Here is an 18,947-nt window from a genome sequence, read left to right as displayed (position 1 = left end):
AATTACAGAGCTTGCCCAACCCCAGCTTCCAAACAGCTCTATGGTGGCTCATGACTTAGCAGGTCTGTGGTACAGCCAAGGAGGTGAAGAGGAGCCTTTAACACAAGATAGAGACCAAAACAAAGAAGAAAACAGGGACAATCCTCAATGCAGAGAACAACTTCACAACACTAATCATCTTCACAGAGAAAAACAGAAAAACCAGCTAAGAAACAAGAACAGGATGCTAATGAAAAAAGAATAATCAGAGAAGAACTTTAGAAAATTAAAATGTGATAGTCAGGAGTTCCCGTTGTGGTGCAGCGGTTAATGAATCCGACTAGGAACCATGAGGTTGCGGGTTCGATCCCTGCCCTTGCTCAGTGGGTTAAGGATCTGGCGTTGCCGTGAGCTGTGGTGTAAGTCACAGACATGGCTCGGATCCTGCGTTGCTGTGGCTCTGGTGTAGGCCGGCAGCTACGGCTCCAATTAGACCCCTAGCCTGGAAACCTCCATGTGCCGAAGGAGCGGCCCAAGAAATGGCAAAAAGACAAAAAAAAAAGAAAAAAAAAAGGTGGTAGCCAAGAAAAATTTTTTTGAGCTGTGCCTGTAGCATGTGGAAGTTCCTAGGCCAGGGACTGAACTCATGCCAGAGCAGCAACCAGAGCCACAGCACTGACAATGCTAGATCCTTAACCTGCAGCACTACGTCCATCACAGTTACGCATTTTATAAAAAATTATTAGTTCATATATTGAAAACTTCAAAACAGACTGCCTATACACATTACATATTTTATAACATTGCCCCCTAACTACTTCCTCTGAAAATAGGATTCAGAGCCAAAGAAGAATCTGAGTTCTGGTACTTAGGATAAAAATTCCTCCTTCAGGTCATTTTTATCATAGAACACAACTACCTCATCAGAATGGTGTGAGGAATAAAATGAATAATGGGCAATGCATATGATGTAGCAAACTACTTAAAATGAAAGCTAATTCCTTTGCTGGTCTAAAGTAGTCGTATCAACGTGAAGAGTCAACAATGAAACTCTTATGCCTTTCTAAATTATTCCAATGATGCTATACTATTATGCAAGGGACATATGCTTCTTTTAAGTGAACAGATTATAATCTCAACCTACCCTGTTTCATCACAATACGTTCCTTTTCAGAAATGAAACATGATGTACAGTAACAGAGACTTAAAAGATTTTCTAGAAGTTTTTAATGTGTTTTTAAAATTATACTGTTAACAGTAAACTCCTACAAAGAAGTTTTATGAATATATCATACATAACAAGCAATTATTTATTGGGACAAAGACGATATGCTAAAAGACAAATTACTACAATTAAATATGCACAGCTTATTGACCTTTTTCTTAAAACAAAAAGACTGGGATATGCCCACTGAAGTCTAGGCATTCTGCCATCACTTCTGTTACCAACTGCAGTCAAATGTTTAAAATTCCTGTGATCTTGAATGTCTTGTTGAATATTAGAGGGCTTTTGTTTTTCTTTTAGCCACTAGATTTTTCAGGAAAAATTCACCTATTTAGGAAAAATAAAAATATATTAATAACAATTTAAAGGAAGTTTCAGAATAATTATACCTCAGGGTTTCCCTTTAAAGAAGACTTTTGTATTTACTGCTGTTTCTCTCTTTTCAAATCTCAGTGGCAATAATTTTCTAACCTCACATATCCCCCATATCTTTGTCTTTTCCTCAAACATAATGATGAATTATTATTAAGTAATTTAATAAAATTGTTTTTAAATCACTGCAACTTCCACTACTATTCATTCTAGTCACTCAGTATTACAAAGGGTGACCCCACTGTACCTGTGGGCTGTTTCTGTGCATTTACTCCACTTTATGTGCACTATTCCCCACCACTGACAAAATATTGCTGTTGGCACGACTCATTTCAGAGAGCAATTCTGCTACATTATTAGCCTGGATTTAATGTTTATAAAACAGACCTCGTTGCAGTTGAATAGATTCATTTGATGGAATCTCTTTAGCTTATTCCCCTCAAGCTCTTCATTTATAATGGGCCTGCTTTCTCCACCCCCTAAGATGTGCCTATGCACTAAGTTAGCTGCTTAGAGGAGGCCCTTTCATTTTTCAGGTCGTTAGGGTTCCATTTAGTTTATCACTGTTACAGCACAGCTCAAAGCTTATTGGCAGAGCTCAGTACTGCAGGCCGGGCTTATGAGGAGTCTGAAGAACTTCTCTGTCATCTTATATTAAGATGAGTAGAATTACAATGATTATATCTGTACACAATCACCAAGAATCCAAAAGCTCATATAACCTAGCCAAGTAATTAAGGGAGAATAATCCGTGCTGCCCTGTACCTCACCTACGTCAGACAGGAGTAGACCCATATTATTAGATACTAACCCATTATCTGAGTCTAAGGCTTTGATCTTTCACTGGTAATTTAAAAAAAATTTTAAAGTTCATAATTCACTTCCTTGTAAATGTTAGACATTTAAAACAAAAACAAAACCCCACAAAATAAAAACTCCTTTCAAATGATATTACTCTATTTTAATCACCCTGGAAGCTGATGTTGGGCCTATCCTTTATGGATATTTTTAGTTTAGCAGCTGCACTGCTTGAAAAAGAACAAATCATTTATAATCACTGGTTTCTAAAGTCCCCACACCCTGTCAATCAGTGCCGAATCAAATTCTTGGGTTTTATAACTAGGATAAGCTGTTAGTAGTTCATTAAAATGTGTTCAATTTCTTTATAGGAACACACTGTTATTAATGCTTGAACATTAATTTTTACAAATAGAATTTATGCTTAATTTAAATATATCTAGGATTTATACTCTAATGTGTAACAGTCATTTAAAAAAATCAATAGGAGTTCCCTTCGTGGCTCTGCAGTTAACGAACTCAACTAGGATCCATGAGGATGTGGGTTCAATCCCTGACCTTGCTCATTGGGTTAAGGATCTGGCATTGCCATGAGCTGTGGTGTAGGTCACAGGTGCAGCTCGGATCCTGAGTTGCTGTGGCTATGGTGTAGGCAGGCAGCTGTAGCTGCGATTCGACTCCTAGCCTGGGAACTTCCATATGCCTTGGGGGCGGCCCTAAGAACCAAAAAGAAAAAAGTCATTAATAGTAATAACATAGTTTAGACAGATCCAAAAAATAAACAGCTGTTTATTCTTCAAAAAGTTATAACTGTTAAGTCCAACTGGCAGGGAAAACATCATAAACATTTTTGGAATTAAATTCAGTCTTCAGTTGTGTTCTCACAGACCTTGTGATGGTCATTACCACATGACTTTTTATCACTTGGAAAACACTTGGATTTTTTCCTAAGTCAGTTTAAACTACCAATCAAAATTAGAACTGAAATCACTTAAGAACTGCACCATAACTAGTAAAATTACACTAAAAATTTCTATGGGGAAAGTAATCTTATGGATTATTTTTTCTGTTGCTTTTGGGAGAAAAAACACAAAGATATTATTAAATGGTGTAGGCAGCAATGCTATCAAATAGATACTTACCCTTATGGAGCAAAGCTCCTAAGGATATTCCAGAAAAAAAGAGAAAAAACCCTTTTCCTCATTCATAAAAGACAACCACGGCTATTATAATTTTCACATGGAAAATCTATGGTCTAAATAGAACAGTTACTTGCAGTCTAACTTACCTGCTTTATATGAAGAACGCACCAGAGGGCCACTGGCAGTATAATGAAATCCAAGTTCATTTCCTACTTTTTCCCAGTATTTGAACTTTTCAGGAGTAATGTATTCTTCGACCTAGATTTAAAGAATTAATTCTAGATTCTAGAATTTTCCTAAATCATTTTGGTTCTCTACAAAAATCTACTTGTTGGCTACTCTGTCGGAATGTAATCATAGGGAATTAGAGAGGAGGGGGAAAACACATCAACCTTGCATTATTATATTAGCTATTTCAAAGGAGAAAGAAAATGAGATTATCTATAGAGATTATATACTTGTATCATTCCTTCATTGACTAACAGATATAATTAAGAATTATTCATGGAGTTTCCGCAGAGGCTCAGAGGTTAACATTCCAACTAGTACCCATGAGGACTCGGGTTTGACCCCTGGCCTCAGTCAGTGGGTTAAGGATCTGGTGTTGCTATGAGCTGTAGCATAGGTCGCAGACATGGCTCAGATCCGGATCCATGTTGCCCATGGCTGTGGTGTAGGCCAGCGGCTACAGCTCCAATTTGACTCCTAGCCTGCGTACCTCCATATGCCACAGATGTGACCCTAAAAAGACCAAAAAAAAAAAAAAATTAATCATGCCTATAAGATTCTGAGACAATAGTATGTTATTCTTCTTGTATCTTCTGCTCAGCACTGTGTCTGGCACATGGTCTCTACTCAAGAAAAGTTTCTTGAATGAATAACTGTCCAATATAGAAAAAGGGAGACTGAGAAGTTCCCATCGTGGTGCAGTGGTTAACGAATCCGACTAAGAACCATGAGGTTGCAGGTTCGATCCCTGGCCTTGCTCAGTGGGTTAAGGATATGGCGTGGCCGTGAGCTGTGGTGTAGGTCGCAAATGCGGCTCGGATCCCACGTTGCTGTGGCTCTGGCATAGGCCAGTGGCTACAGCTCCGATTCGACCCCTAGCCTGGGAACCTCCATAAGCCGCAGGAGTGGCCCAAGAAATGGCCAAAAAAAAAAGAAATAGGAAGACTGATTTTTCTTTCTTACTTGACCTCTGGCTCTCATATATTCTAAAACAAATCGCAAGATCACCAAGTGTAAATGAATGCAGTTTCCCAACTTAAAAATTTTTTTCTTATAGATTCACACAGGAAATCATATAATTTTGGGGGCAGCAAATAAGTGCCAGTACAGGTGCTTTATGCAGATAATAAAATGGAAACCAGGAGTTCCCGCTGTGGTGCAACAGGATCAGAGGTGTCCTCAGAGCACTAGGATGCAGGTTCGACCCCCAGCCTGGTGCAGTGGGTTAAGGATCAGGTGCTGCCACAGCTTCGGCTTAGGTTGCAACTGCAACTCAGATCTGATTCCTGGCCCGGGAACTCCACATGCCGTGGGGTGGCCAAAAAAGGGGAAACTGGGACTTGGAAATATATAGGGAACATCACACACAAAAAAAGCCAGCAGCTTCTTAACTTTACCAACAGAAAATATTTAATTCAAATTACCAATAAACATCTGGCAATTCATGGTAATTGTACCTTAAGGTGGCGCTTTGTTGGCTGCATATATTGTCCTAAAGTCAAACAGTCCACATCTGCTTCACGAAGTGCTACAGAAAAAGAGCATACATTACCAGATGTTTTTACATTGTCAACTGTATGCACTGTTGTGAAGAGCAGCTTTTCACTATCATTTGAAATTATTACTCTTTGAACCAATAAATAACTGTAAATTGGCCAAGGACCTTCAGGTAAAATAAAAGCTTTTACATTTTAAAATTTAAGAAGCCCAAGAATCACAAAGCAAATGGACTAAAATGGACTAAGCTTCAGCAAAGTCCAAAGCACATCATGCTCATCATGTTATGTAAGGAAGCACTTCCTCAAAGGCCTGGATTCACCTTAGTCATCTTTGAATTGTCAGTGCCTGACAGAACTCCTGGTACCTGGCTGGTGCTCAAAAATTGTCTAATGACTGAATAAGAAAAGTGAACAAAATCATCTTTGTAGTTGGTGAAAGGGTAGGGGATGAAATGGGATGCAAACTTCATATCCTGAGCACCTTCACATCATTCCAAAGTTTTAAGAAAATGTACTTCCTTTCTCTTTTATGCTGCTGTTTATAACCATATACCGTACTCTGTTCTTAGTGAGACTTTCACTGAGACTGTGGAGGAAGCATAAAGGTCCTTCAAAGTGGGATTCCTGCTATTACTCAAATTAAAGGGAAAAGAGTTTTCATTTTTCAGTTTCTTTACCTTTCATCGTTGCATATACTTGCTCATCATTCTCACCTAAACCCAACATTATGGATGTTTTAGAAATAACATCAGGTCGAACCTCCTTGGCATGTTTCAGTACGCGTAGAGACTGGTCGAAACCAGCCCGGGGATCACGAACTTTCCTTGAAAATAGAAGAGCTGCTGTCAGCCAAGAATAACCACAAGTTCAACTAAGTACATAATTATGCAAGCAACCTGAAAGACCAGAAAACTACATTCTGAACATTATCCTACATCATATGGTTCAATGGTAGCATTTGTGCATAAATGTCTGTTACTTGAGGAAAGAAAATAAGGCTTCACTGGGACCCCAGCTCTGTTGACTTTTAAGGCCTTTCAAGCCTGAGGGAGAGAAAATGAGAATGGACATAATGAATGGAAGTAATTCAGTTTATGAATTACTCATTGAGAAACCAGATTTCTGAAGCTAAGAATGAGTGATTATCAGAGGTAATCAAGAGAGGGAAAAAAAGTGGCAGAAAATCTCAATATAGAACAAAGAAAAAAACTGTTTAACCTGAACCCATATTTCAGAGGACTGAAACTTTTATGTTCATTTCTTTTCTAAGGGCTAAGCTGCCCTCTGCTGGTGAGTATACAACATTGGCATCTCTTAGGTAAAAAAAAATGCGTGATTCTGGAATTTTCACTGGAAAGGATAATGTTTCTTAAATGAAACAAGAGAAACTGGCACCCCTGGTGGTGGTATCATGAGATATGACAGGGTTGGAACAGGCTGTGTGCTAGACTTCAACAGGGGCCAAACTACAGTGGCTTAAATGGTCAAGGCTCAAAGGACAGAAAGCTGCTGATGTTAAACCAGCATTCATTTGAATTCTAACATACCTTTACTTTGTGTAATTGATTTGTTATGCTTGTTACTTTTAATGAGAGACCAGTTCACAGGGAAGAGAGGAAACAAATTTATGAATTTAAAAATAACCACAAAAATGATAATGAGTAAAGTATTACTTTTGGAAAGTATTTCTCCACTGAATTTAAGTTATGCTCCCTAATATTTATTTATGATTTAGTGGAATTGCTGGTTATTGTTTATTATACTTCTTTCTATGGCCCAGAATAATGTATAGAATCTAATAAAATCACTATCGAATGCTTTAATAAAGTAATGAAAATGAATGTATTAATCTCCGCTGAAAATTTTTATTTTTCTGAAATATAAATATAGTGATCAATGTAGAGTAAAAACCTGTAATTATTAGAAAGAGTAAGAGGGGAGTTCCCGTCGTGGCGCAGTGGTTAACGAATCCGACTAGGAACCATGAGGTTGCAGGTTCTATCCCTGCCCTTGCTCAGTGGGTTAAGGATCCGGCGTTGCTGTGAGCTGTGGTGTAGGTCACAGACACGGCTCGGATCTGGCGTTGCTGTGGCTCTGGCGTAGGCTGGCAGCTACAGCTCCGATTCGACCCCTAGCCTGGGAACCTCCATATGCCGTGGGAGCGGCCCAAGAAATGGCAAAAAGACAAAAAAAAAAAAAAGAAAAAAAAAAGAAAAAAAGAAAGAGTAAGAAAGCATGGTATCTACTTTTTAAGAGATTTAAAATACATCTGAATGATATTTTCCTTCAATATCATTTACTGTATATATCAGTGCCAAATGCATTTATTACCAATGAGTTTCTTACATTTATAGTTGTACAACCAAAAGCATTTTAAAAAGTCTTTTTTTTTAGAGGTATAATCAAAGCAATTGCTCTTACACAACTTTTTCCCTTTAAAAAAAAAACAAAACAGTTCATCGGCACTTGCAATGATACTTTAAAAAAGAAAAGAATTAATTAATCTTTGACAAAGGAGGCAAGAACATAAAATGGGAAAAAGAAAGTCTTTTCAGCAAGCATTGCTAGGAAACCTGGACAGCTGCATGTAAATCAATGAAACTAGAACACACCCTCACACCATGCATGAAAATAAACTCAAAATGGCTTAAAGACTTAAATATAAGACAAGACACCATCAAACTCCTAGAAGAGAATATACACAAAACATTCTCTGACATCAGCCTTATGAATATTTTCTCAGGTCAGTCTCCCAAAGCAACAGAAATAAGAGCAAAAATAAACCAGTGGGACCTAATCAAACTGACAAGTTTTGCACAGCAAAGGAAACCAAAAAGAAAACAAAAAGACACCTTACAGAATGGGAGAAAATAGTTTCAAATGATGCAACTGACAAGAGCTTAATCTTTAAAGTATACAAGCAACTTATACAACTCAACAGCAAAAAAAAGCCAACAACCCAATGGAAAAATGGGCAAAAGACCTAAATAGACATTTCGCCAAGGACAATACACAGATGGCCAACAAGCACATGAAAAAATGCTCAACATCACTGATTATTAGAGAAATGCAAATCAAAACTACCATGAGATACCACCTCACACCAGTCAGAATGGCCATCATTAAAAAGACCACAAATAACAAATGCTGGAGGGGGTGTGGAGAAAAGGGAACCCTCCTGCACTGTTGGTGGGAACGTAAGCTGGTACAACCACTATGGAGATTAGTATGGAGATACCTTAGAAATCTATACACAGAACTACCACATGACCCAGCAATCCCACTCTTGGGCATATATCTGGACAAAACTCTACTTAAAAATGACACATGCACCCACGTGTTCACTGCAGCTCTATTCACAACAGCCAAAACATGGAAACAACCCAAATGTCCATCAACAGATGATTGGATTAGGAAGATATGGTATATATATATATATATTACTCAGCCATAAAAAGAATGAAATAATGCCATTTGCAGCAACATGGATGGAACTAGAGACTCTCATACTAAGTGAAGTAAGTCAGAAAGAGAAAGACAAATACCATACGATACCACATACCTGGGATCTAATATAGGGCACAAACGAACTTTTCCACAGAAAAGAAAATCATGGACTTGGAGAATAGACTTGTGGCTGCCAAGGGGGAGGGGGAGAGAGTGGGGTGGTTGGGGAGCTTGGGGTTAATAGATACAAACTATTGCCTTTGGAATGGATTAGCAGTGAGATCCTGTGGTGTAGCACTGGGAACTATGTCTAGTCACTTATGATGGAGCATGATAACGTGTGAAAATAGAATGTGTACATGTATGTGTAACTGGGTCACCATGCTGTACAGTAGGAAAAAAAATTGTATTGGGGAAATAACTATTAAAGAAATAATTAAAATAAATAAATAAAAATAAAAAAAAGGAGACTCGTTATGTGTACCAAAACACAGACCTACATACACAAATATATAAGTACATAAACACTTAGATGTTAGTAATTAGTATTACTAGGTGGAAATTTTATGGGTGATGTTTTACACTCTTTTTTTTCTGGTGGTTATATTTTCTGATTTTTCTATAACAGACATATATTGTTTTTGTTTAAAAAGGAGAGTTCACTTTATAAAAATCAATCACAAAGTTCTCCCCTGGGAAAAAAGTGAGAAAACAGAGCAGATTCTGACCCTCCCAACTTCCCAGCATTACTCCATACATGAATCACCTCTGTAATTCCGGAACAGTTTCTACATTATGTGCATATACATCTAATCCGGACAGAGCAACTTTTTCTACTGCTTTAAGATCTCCTCGGAAATCAGGGGTGAGACATTCCACAAGAATTTTTGGATTCCTAGGGTAAAAAAGAGATAAATATCAAACCAAGGAAAAGAAATGACCCAACCGATGCTCAAAACAGAAATCACCAGTACTCATTCAGTATCAGTTTCAACACAGTAAGCTTTAGAACCTTGCCAATAATAGCATGAGCATACAAATGTTTATATATGAACTGTTAGACGGAATAAGACAAACCTAGAACATCAAATAATATGTACACTGTGGTTAAAACACATCTGCAGGCAAATGATGATCAGTATAAATTTAGGGATTAAATTACTATATTATTTAGGGAGTATTACTTTTAAACTTTATTAAGTAGGTTATTATAAATTAATATTTAGAGGAATTAAAATATAAAACATTAAATATAAAACAACTCCTCTATATTTTAGAAAGTAAACTGGGCTATTTCTTTTTTCTTTTTTTTGGCTACACCTGTGGCATACAGAAGTTCCCAGGTCAGGGATGGAACCTTAGCCACAGCAGTGATGATGCCGGATCCTTAATTGCTAGGTCAGCAGGGAACTCCTTAAATTGGGATATTTCTTATATGAATTCAATTATTGGTTGCTTTAGTTCTCATTTCTTTAAAAATTCACCAATAGTGCCCTCCTCTCTTCCTTTAGGCAAATATTTCACAAGTGCTATGGGCTTTAAAAACTATTTTCTGAGTTGCTGAGTCATGAGCTTTGCTTAAATGAAATACAAGCTAAACATTAATCTTCCTATTTATCTTCTGGCTATATCCATGCATTCAAGCATTAAAATATGAACTAGGTCATAGAGGTGTTCCTTCTAACAAGCAGTAGAACTGCCTAGGACAGCTGATAATTTTTTCACAAACCCTAATGCAAAGGTGTTTTTGGGGGGAGCTGTTACATGTGAGAATGGATGTAGAAAGGACCCCAGACATACCCACTCATGTATATAAGAGATGGTGAAAGAACACATCCTATAACTCACTGTTTTTTTAACTGCAAGTTGAGAACTATCAGTAGTTTGTGAAATCCATTTAGTGGACAGCAACAAATTTTTTAAAAATGAATTATAAAAAAATAAAATAGAAAACACTGGCTGGGGGGAAGGGGGTGCGCAGTTTCCGTCGTGGCGCATCGGAAATGAATCCGACTAGGAATCATGAGGTTGCGGGTTCAATTCCTGGCCTTGCTCAGTGGGTTAAGGATCTGGCAACCTGTGGTGTAGGTTGCTGATGTGGCTGGGATCTGGCATTGTGGTTGTGGCATAGGCCGGCAGCTGTAGCTCTGATTCAACCCCTGGTCTGGGAACCTCCCTATGCTGTGGGTGTGGCCCTTTAAAAAAAAAGAGAGAGAAAACACTTGGGGGTATCACTGGAAAAAACATCTACTGAGTGTGCTAGGTGCTGGATAAGTACTGAGCTGTAAGAAACAAGCATAAAACTCCTTTTGAAAATCCTTTCATGATAGATAGCATTAAAATATTAACAAAATGTGGATTATGGATAAAATCCCCAGAATACATCGATATTGATAAAATTTACATCGAGATTACATATTTTGGAGTTCCCTTGTGGTACAGCAGGCTAAGGATGTGGTGTTGTCACTGCACTGGCTCACGTTGCTACTGTAGCACACGTTCAATCCCTGGCACAAGAACTTCCACGTGCTGCAAGAACACCCAAAAAAGAGATCACATATTTTAACAATGCAGGAGCTTATCTTATCCTAACTACTTCTAGGTGATGACGATTTATTCAAAATCAGTGCTATGGACTAAAAGTCCATGAATAAATTTGTGCACCCATAAAATTTCTGCAAATATGTATCTGTGTGCTTGAATATGCTTTTCTGGAGATAAGACCACATAATTTCCAGCAGACTATGAGACAGATTTATAACCCCACAAAAGGTTAATAACCACTGCTTTAAGGTAAAGACCTTAAATAAAATGAATTTATATGGGTCAATAAAAGTTCTTAGATTACACAAGTAAATGAAAAAAACAAGTACCTTTCCTTTAAGTAAGATACGGTCTTTGCAAAGTGCTCAGCTCCTCCATCAGGCATATCTAGAAATAAAAGAGTCCATTGCTTAAGATGACGGCACGACTGAGGAAGACCCAATTTCTAGAAAAGGCAATGATGATGCACTAACCATCTCGATCCACAGACGTCAGGACAACATAATCCAGACCCCATTCTGCAATTGCCTTTGCGGTATTGTAGGGCTCATTGGCATCCAGTGGAGGTGGATTTCTTGCAGTCTTAACAGAACAAAATCTGCAACCTCTTGTACATGTATCACCCATCAACTAGAATAGAGATGTTACAATTTAAATCAAATAAACAGATGACCCTAAAGAATGTGATGGTGAGGGAATAAAGTTGCAATGAATGTATAGACTTTGATTCTGTTTATAAGAAATCTGAAATATTCAAAGCTAAACAGTGTAGTTATGGAATACTGTATGGTATTCCTTAACATATATGGTAAAACTAGAAAGAAAAGGAAATGATAAGCTCAGAATTAAGAGTAGAGTTAAGGGAAAAAGCAAGGGGAAGCTATCAGGAAAGAGATATACAAAGGGCTTCAAAGATAAGACAAATGTTCTGCTCTCAATCTGGAGGTGAGCTATCAGGGTATCTGTTGTACTGGTAGTCTTTATAATCTACACATAAAGATTCTTTATTATTATTATTATTCTGGTTGCGCCCATGGCATACAGAAGTTCCTGGGCCAGGGATAAAACCTACATTACAGAAGTGACAGTGCTGGTCCCTTAACTTGCTAGACCACCAGGGAAATCCTAAAGATTGTTTTACATCTATCTATCTATTTGTTTATTTATTGTCTTTTTTTTTAGGGCTGCACTTGTAGCACATGGAGATTCCTAGGCCAGGGGTGCAAATCCGAGCCATAGCTGTTGGCCTACGCCACAGCCACAGCCACAGCCACGAGGGATCCGAGCCATGTCTGCAACCTACACCACAGCTCATGGCAACACTGGATACCCAATGCACTGAGCAAGGCCAGGGATAGAACCTGCATCCTGATGGATACTAATCAGATTTGTTTCTGCTGCCCCACAATGGGAACTTCTACAAATGATTTTTTTAAAAATAAAATAAATTAACATATCAACATACAGAGCTCTGCAGAAGTTAAATAGAAGGTATAGCTCCCTCTTAAACAGATGAAAGAGAGAACATAAAAAGTTAATAATTTGCTTCCAGGAGTTCCTGTTGTGGCTAGGCAGGTTACAAACCTGACTAGTATCCACAAGGATGAGGGTTCAATCCCTGGCCTCACTCAGTAGATTAAGGATCCAGCAATGCTGTGAGGTATGGTGTATGTCACAGATGTGGCTCGGATCCCACACTGCTGTGGCTGTGGCATAGGCTGGCAGCTGTAGCTCCGATTCAACACCTAGCCTGGGTGTGGCCCTAAAAAAGCAAACAAATGAAACTGCTTCCTGCGGGTTCTGCAGTTCTTCCAGGACACTGCTTCACTACCATCTTCTGGCCCTGGCCAAGCATGGTTACTACATATGTCCTGGAGCCACTGCAGTTTCAAAGGCCCACAGAGGGGTTGTGATTTGGAGGAGAAAGCAATTTTTTCCCTTCATATTTAACTCTCTCAGAGGGGACACACTGCAATGGTCCTTAGGCCCAATGTTTCACAGAATTTTACTGAAACAATGAAGTCTCCCCAGGAACCAGTATGAGTCAATAGCAGAGAAGGGGACCAGGCAAGGGATGAAACCAGAGATTTCCATCATGGAGTATCCACAATCAATCTCTCCTTCAAGAACTGATGTTGCATAACTTAGAAAAGCTCCCTGGACAGCGCAATTATTCCAGAAGGAGTTCTAGCTCATCAGAATCCTCCATTCCTCATGTAAATGGTCTCCTGCTGATATAACTCAACAGTTTATTGGACATCTCCCAGACAAATGAGAACTTTCAGTTGCACATGTTTTTTTTCGGCGGGGGGCGAGGGGGGGGGGCACACCTGCAGCACATGGAAGTTCCCAAGCTAGGGGGGACTGAATTGGAGCTGAGGCTGCTGGCTTACGTCACAGCCACAGCAACACGGGATCTGAGCCACATCTGTGACCTACACCACAGTTCACAGCAATGCCAGATCCTTAACCCACCGTCCCCTTAACCCCCATCCCTACGGATACTAGATGGGTTCATTACCACTGAGCCACAAAGGGAACTCCTGCACATAAATTAGATTTAGCTCAACACTTCAATGTCCAAACCCCTCTGGATATATATGGTAGACTGTACTGATAATCCCATTTCTTACTGCACCATATTAAGATGATAACTCTCCCCCTTCGCCATGTAACTTGTAGGACCCATCTATATCTCTACTACCATGTGATGTTGGGCTTGGCCAGGTGACTTAGGCCAACAGAATGATAGCAGGCTTGAACAAGCAGATGCCTCACTCACATGCGGACGGATGGCTGCCTTGCCCTCCTGAGCTCCTTCCATTCTCTATGATGAGACTATGCCTAGGAGGGCAGCTGGTCTAAGAATAAAGTCTTGTAGAGCAGACCTGAACCCACTCCACTTCCTGGAATCTAGCTTAGCCCAGTCAGGACCAGCTAAACACAGACCAATAGAAAGAAGCATGAAAGAGAAAGATAGAAGAATCAATAATAGACTTATTCAAAGAAGGGTGAGATAAAAAGCTGGATTCTCCTGTCAGGTTTTTCCCCACCTTTCTCATAAACTTATATGTAACAAAAAACCTGATCAGAGATTTGTAACGCACATTTGTCGAAAAAAGATATAAAATATTCCCGTTCAGTTTCTACACTAAAACTTTAAAATTTGACGCTGGCTTTACCATGATTGTTGCTGTAGCAGTGGCATATTCTCCGCCTCCCCAGCACTCTCCAATATTAGGACATCGAGCTTCCTCACACACCTGTGAATAAAAGAGAACTGCATTCAATCAGGTTGAAAACACTTACCAAGTGAGCAAATCAATGATCAAGCGTTTTATAATATCCATTCTTTACAGTGTATTTATGAAAAAATTCACTGTTCAAAAATGCTGTTAAACTGCCCAACCATATAGATATTAGAATTCTATTCTAAAGTTAAAAACAATATGGGGAGTTTCCGTCATGGCTCAGTGGTTAATGAATTCGACTAGGCACCATGAAGTTGTGGGTTCGAACCCTGGCCTTGCTCAGTGGGTTAAGGATCCTGCGTTGCCGTGAGCTGTGGTGTAGGTTGCAGCTCCAATTAGACCCCTAGCCTGGGAACCTTTGTATGCCACAGAAGCGCCCCTGGGAATGGCAAAAAGACATAAAAAAAATAAAAAATAAAAACAATATGAATGTTTATATTGTATATGTGCAAAGAAAATGGCCTAGAAGACTACATATTGAACAGTTAAAGTGACGTAGTTAACATGTGGTACTGCACGTATGATGTTTTACAGTTAACATTCTCTTTCCAACAGGTATGTACTTCATCTGTAATATAAAACAAACTAAAAAAAAAAAAAACAAAAAAACACAAAACCCTCATTCCCTAAGTTGCAGGAAAAAACTGTATTTTTTTTGTACTATTAAATGGGAAGTTAAGAAATACAGTTACTTTTTATTTCTTGAGCAGGGAAAATCATTTTTACGTATATTTCCATTAGTGACAGTAATGTATCACTACACATCTTTATTTACTTTCCTTGCTGTTACTGACATGTATCTCACTAATTTTTAGTTTCATATATAGAAACGTTATAGCTTCTGGTAAAGGTAGGTATTTAATCCTTTGAGAACTTACAGTATGGAGATTTAAATTCCGCAATGTATTCTTCAGTTTATTGTAATTTTTCCCCATGGGAATCTCTGTCTTTAGCCATGGAGGTAGTCTTAACCTGAGGAAAGCCAAACATAATTATATATTAACAAATAGGTTCCCAAATAATCACAAGCCTTGAAGTTACTTTGCTCTATTACAATTCCTAGTTAAGAATTTTCAAAAAAAAAAAAAAAAAAAGAAAAGAGAAAAAAGGAGTTCCCATCCTGGCACAGTGGAAACAAATCTGACCAGGAACCATGAGGTTGTGGGTTCAATCCCTGGCCTTGCTCAGTGGGTTAAGGATCTGGCGTTGCACTGAGCTGTGGTGTAGGTTGGAGACTAGGCTAGGATCTGGCGTTGCTGTGGCTGTGGTGTAGGCCAGCGGCTACAGCTCTGATTAGACCCCTCGCCTGGGAACCTCCATATGCTGTGGGTGTGGCCCTAAAAAGACAGAAAAAAAAAAAAAAAAGAAAATGAATTCTCCCCTCAGGAGGACACAGTTGGATCCCTGACCTCACTCAGGGGGTTAAGGATTTGGTGTTGCTGTGAGTTATGGTGTAGATCATAGACGAGGCTCGGATCCTACATTGCTGACGCTGTGGTGTAGGCCGGCAGCTGCAGTTCTGGTTTGACCCCTAGCCTGGGAATCTCCATATGCCACAGGTGCAGCCCTAAAAAGACCAAAAAAAAAATAAAATAAAATAATAATAATCCTGGATTAACTTGTTTAATTTCTGCCATAGGAATAATAGCAGAGAATCAAATTTAGGCTTGCTCAAGCCACTTGGGAAAACACTCATAATGTGTGTTGAGAGCAATGTGCTCATGTCTACCTTTTGTAAAGGCAGAGAGTAACACCACCCCAATACAAAGGAGGAAGTTTTTGGACATCTCATTCCCCAATGATTAATGCTGACAAATAGTGCTATAATTGTTCAGAGTAAAGAGAGATCTCAGGTGTACTTTCTGCTCCACATTCTAGATTTTGACAGTTATTAAATAGAAAAAATCTAAAATGTGGAGTGAAGACTATGTATCCTCAGGTTCCCCTTGACTTCTACCCACTCATAATCTAGAATTCCTGGGTAAACAATCCCCCAAATCAATCTGCCCTCTGCACTAAATTCTATCACCACTTTTTTTTTTTTTTCTCCTTTTTAGGGCTGCACCTGCAGTATACGTAAGTTCCAGGCTAGGGGTTGAATGGGAGCTGCAGCTGGGGTCTATGCATTTACGACCTACATTACAGCCTGCAGCAGTGCTGGATCCTTAACCCACTGGGCAAGGCCAGCGACAGAACCTGCATCCTCAGAGACAAGCCAGGTTCTTAACCCACTGAGCCATAGCAGGAACGACCACCCCACTTTTTTTTAAATAGAATTTTTTTTTTTTATAACTGCACCTGTGACATATGGAAATTTCAGGGCTAGGGGTCGAATAGGAGCTGCAGCTGCTGGCCTATGCCACAGCTACGGCAACACCAGATCCAAGATGCATCTGTGACCTATGCTGCAGCTTGCAGCAATGCTGGATCCTTAACCCACGGAGTGAGGCCAGGGATCAAACCCGCATCCTCATGGACACTATGTCAGGTTCTTAACCTATTGAGCCACAAGAGAACTCCTAGAATTTTCATTCATACCTTTTTTGGATAAATCATGCCTCATTCATTTATTTATTTACTTTTGGATGCACCCATTGCATGTGAAAGTTCCCAGATCAGGGACTGAACCCTTGCTGCAATTTCTGCAACTTAACCTGCTTCATCACAAACTTTCTCACCATTCTTTTAAATTATCCATAGATCACATGTACACTGACTAGGAGAAGCAACAAGCTAGATCATCAACGTCCTGTAACAACGAAAAACTTATTAAAATCTAATGGAGTAGTAGCAAGGTGATTATCTTTGCTCTCAGAAGAAACTGGTTGCTAGATGGCAAATTGGAGAGGGTGTAGGATGGCTAAGTCCTAAGAATGTTGGAGAAAAACTGTCAGAGGGCACGAAGAAAAGTACTCCAACAATTTCACCCATTTACCTGCTCCATGTCTGCTTTCACTTCTTTCTAATGGTTTTTAAATAATTTTAAATCAAATAAGTCTGATTAAAAATATACCCTATGGCTTGGTAATATCAGAAAATAATGCACAATGAAGGAATAGGACATTAAAATTACCTCAAAATTTCAATTACCTTTCTCCTTTCTGGCGTTTTAGGTTTCCTTTATAGTCATCCCAGGTGCTCTTGTCTGCAAGATCACCAGATAGAAAATCTTGAAGGTCTGGTCCATTCTGTAAAAATTCCTTTTTTTTATCTGGCAAGGAACTTATTGCTCTGACTGGACTGCATAAATATCTTCCAAATACCTACAGAAAGAGTTCATTGTGACATTTATTTAGGGGGCTTTGGAATAACTTAGTATTAAACTCGTTTAATACCTAAAAGGATGGGTAAAGCCACAGAACTGATTCAGAAATTATGTTAATCTATTTACGAGCTCAATGTAAGGAGCTCAGAATCTGAAATTAAAGATGACCCAAGGAGAACAAACCAAACCCAAAGGAGAATGGGAGCTACAGCTTTGAATTTTCTATTCCTGACTTGAGTCAAGTATGTTTAAATGAAATTTGAAATTAATCTCTCTGCTTTGGGCTTTGAATAAGAATACCTGCTAAAACACGGAGGTAGTTCTCAGCTGATTTCAGAGAAGTGGAAGAAGGGAAACTAAACCTAATGTTTTAATTTTCTTGGTTATACTGTGTGTGAACAAGGAAGTCACTCATGTATTTGTTGACCATAAGAAGCCATCGGTTTCTAGATTTGAACACATACATGTACAAGACAGACAAAACACCATAAAATTCAAGAGGTAGTACTGTTAAAGCAAAAGAACCTTCAACTATTAAAAAAAAAAAAAAAAAAAAAAAAAAGAGTGCCTATTAGGATGCTGCACGATAGCTACTGTACTTGCCCAGGTCTCTCGCTCAAGCCTGGAGCACAGACTTGGGTTTTAATCGCCCAAAGTGGTGTCTAGTACACAGGAGACACCAACACCAAGTAGTAATTTGGAGTTTCATTGCAGCGCTTCTATAGTGCTCCAATAAATACAAGAGTACAAATCATTGCATTGATATGCAGGAAAAAAGGTCTCAGAGCGCGGGCCACAGACTTACAAAAAAACCAGTATCAGGTCTTAACTTCATGACCATGTCAGAATTAAATGAGACGCTATACGAAAAATGTTTAGAACAGTACCTGGCTAGAAGTAAACGCCGGGTAAGCGCTGGCATTATTGGGCACTTTCAGGGATGGGAACCCCCCACCCCACGCCCGCTCCCTTTTCGCCCCGCCGCTCACCCGGGGGCATACAGTGCGGACGGCGCCCCGGCAGCGTAGAGCCATCCTGCACTTTTTTTTTCTGGCAGGGAGGAACAATCACTAATTCCCGGGAAAAGAGAAGGACACACCGTCGCTCCACTTATGACAAACAACCTGAGCCAACACTGACCCGGTGGAATCCGCGCTGCTCTACGATTGGCTGCTTTAGCCTCGTGGTGTCGCGCGC

At 39.2% G+C, this 18,947-nt stretch overlaps 1 protein-coding gene across 4 annotated transcripts; it reads right to left on the bottom strand.

Annotated features, from left to right (window-relative positions):
• Positions 1-1,189: 1,189 nt before the first annotated feature.
• LIAS (lipoic acid synthetase) lies at positions 1,190-18,884 on the bottom strand. 4 transcript variants are annotated; one of them, XM_084970818.1, is made up of 12 exons: positions 18,638-18,884; positions 17,576-17,748; positions 15,364-15,457; positions 14,417-14,497; positions 11,708-11,864; positions 11,564-11,621; positions 11,106-11,219; positions 9,457-9,585; positions 5,921-6,066; positions 5,202-5,272; positions 3,663-3,774; positions 1,190-1,531 (listed from the first exon to the last, which is right to left on the bottom strand). In XM_084970818.1, the coding sequence occupies exons 1-12, from the start codon at positions 18,782-18,784 to the stop codon at positions 1,479-1,481; spliced, it is 1,335 nt and encodes a 444-aa protein (XP_084826944.1). In that variant the 5' UTR covers positions 18,785-18,884; the 3' UTR covers positions 1,190-1,478.
• Positions 18,885-18,947: the final 63 nt, after the last annotated feature.

Source organism: Sus scrofa, chromosome 8 (genome assembly GCF_054392235.1).
Source record: "Sus scrofa isolate SSC_HxYL_T2T_F1_AM1 chromosome 8, Sscrofa_HxYL_maternal_Yorkshire_Landrace_v2.0, whole genome shotgun sequence".
Classification (NCBI taxonomy): Eukaryota; Metazoa; Chordata; class Mammalia; order Artiodactyla; family Suidae; genus Sus; species Sus scrofa.
The sequence above is the reverse complement of the archived record's forward strand: the minus strand, read 5'-3'. Positions and strand labels throughout refer to the sequence as shown.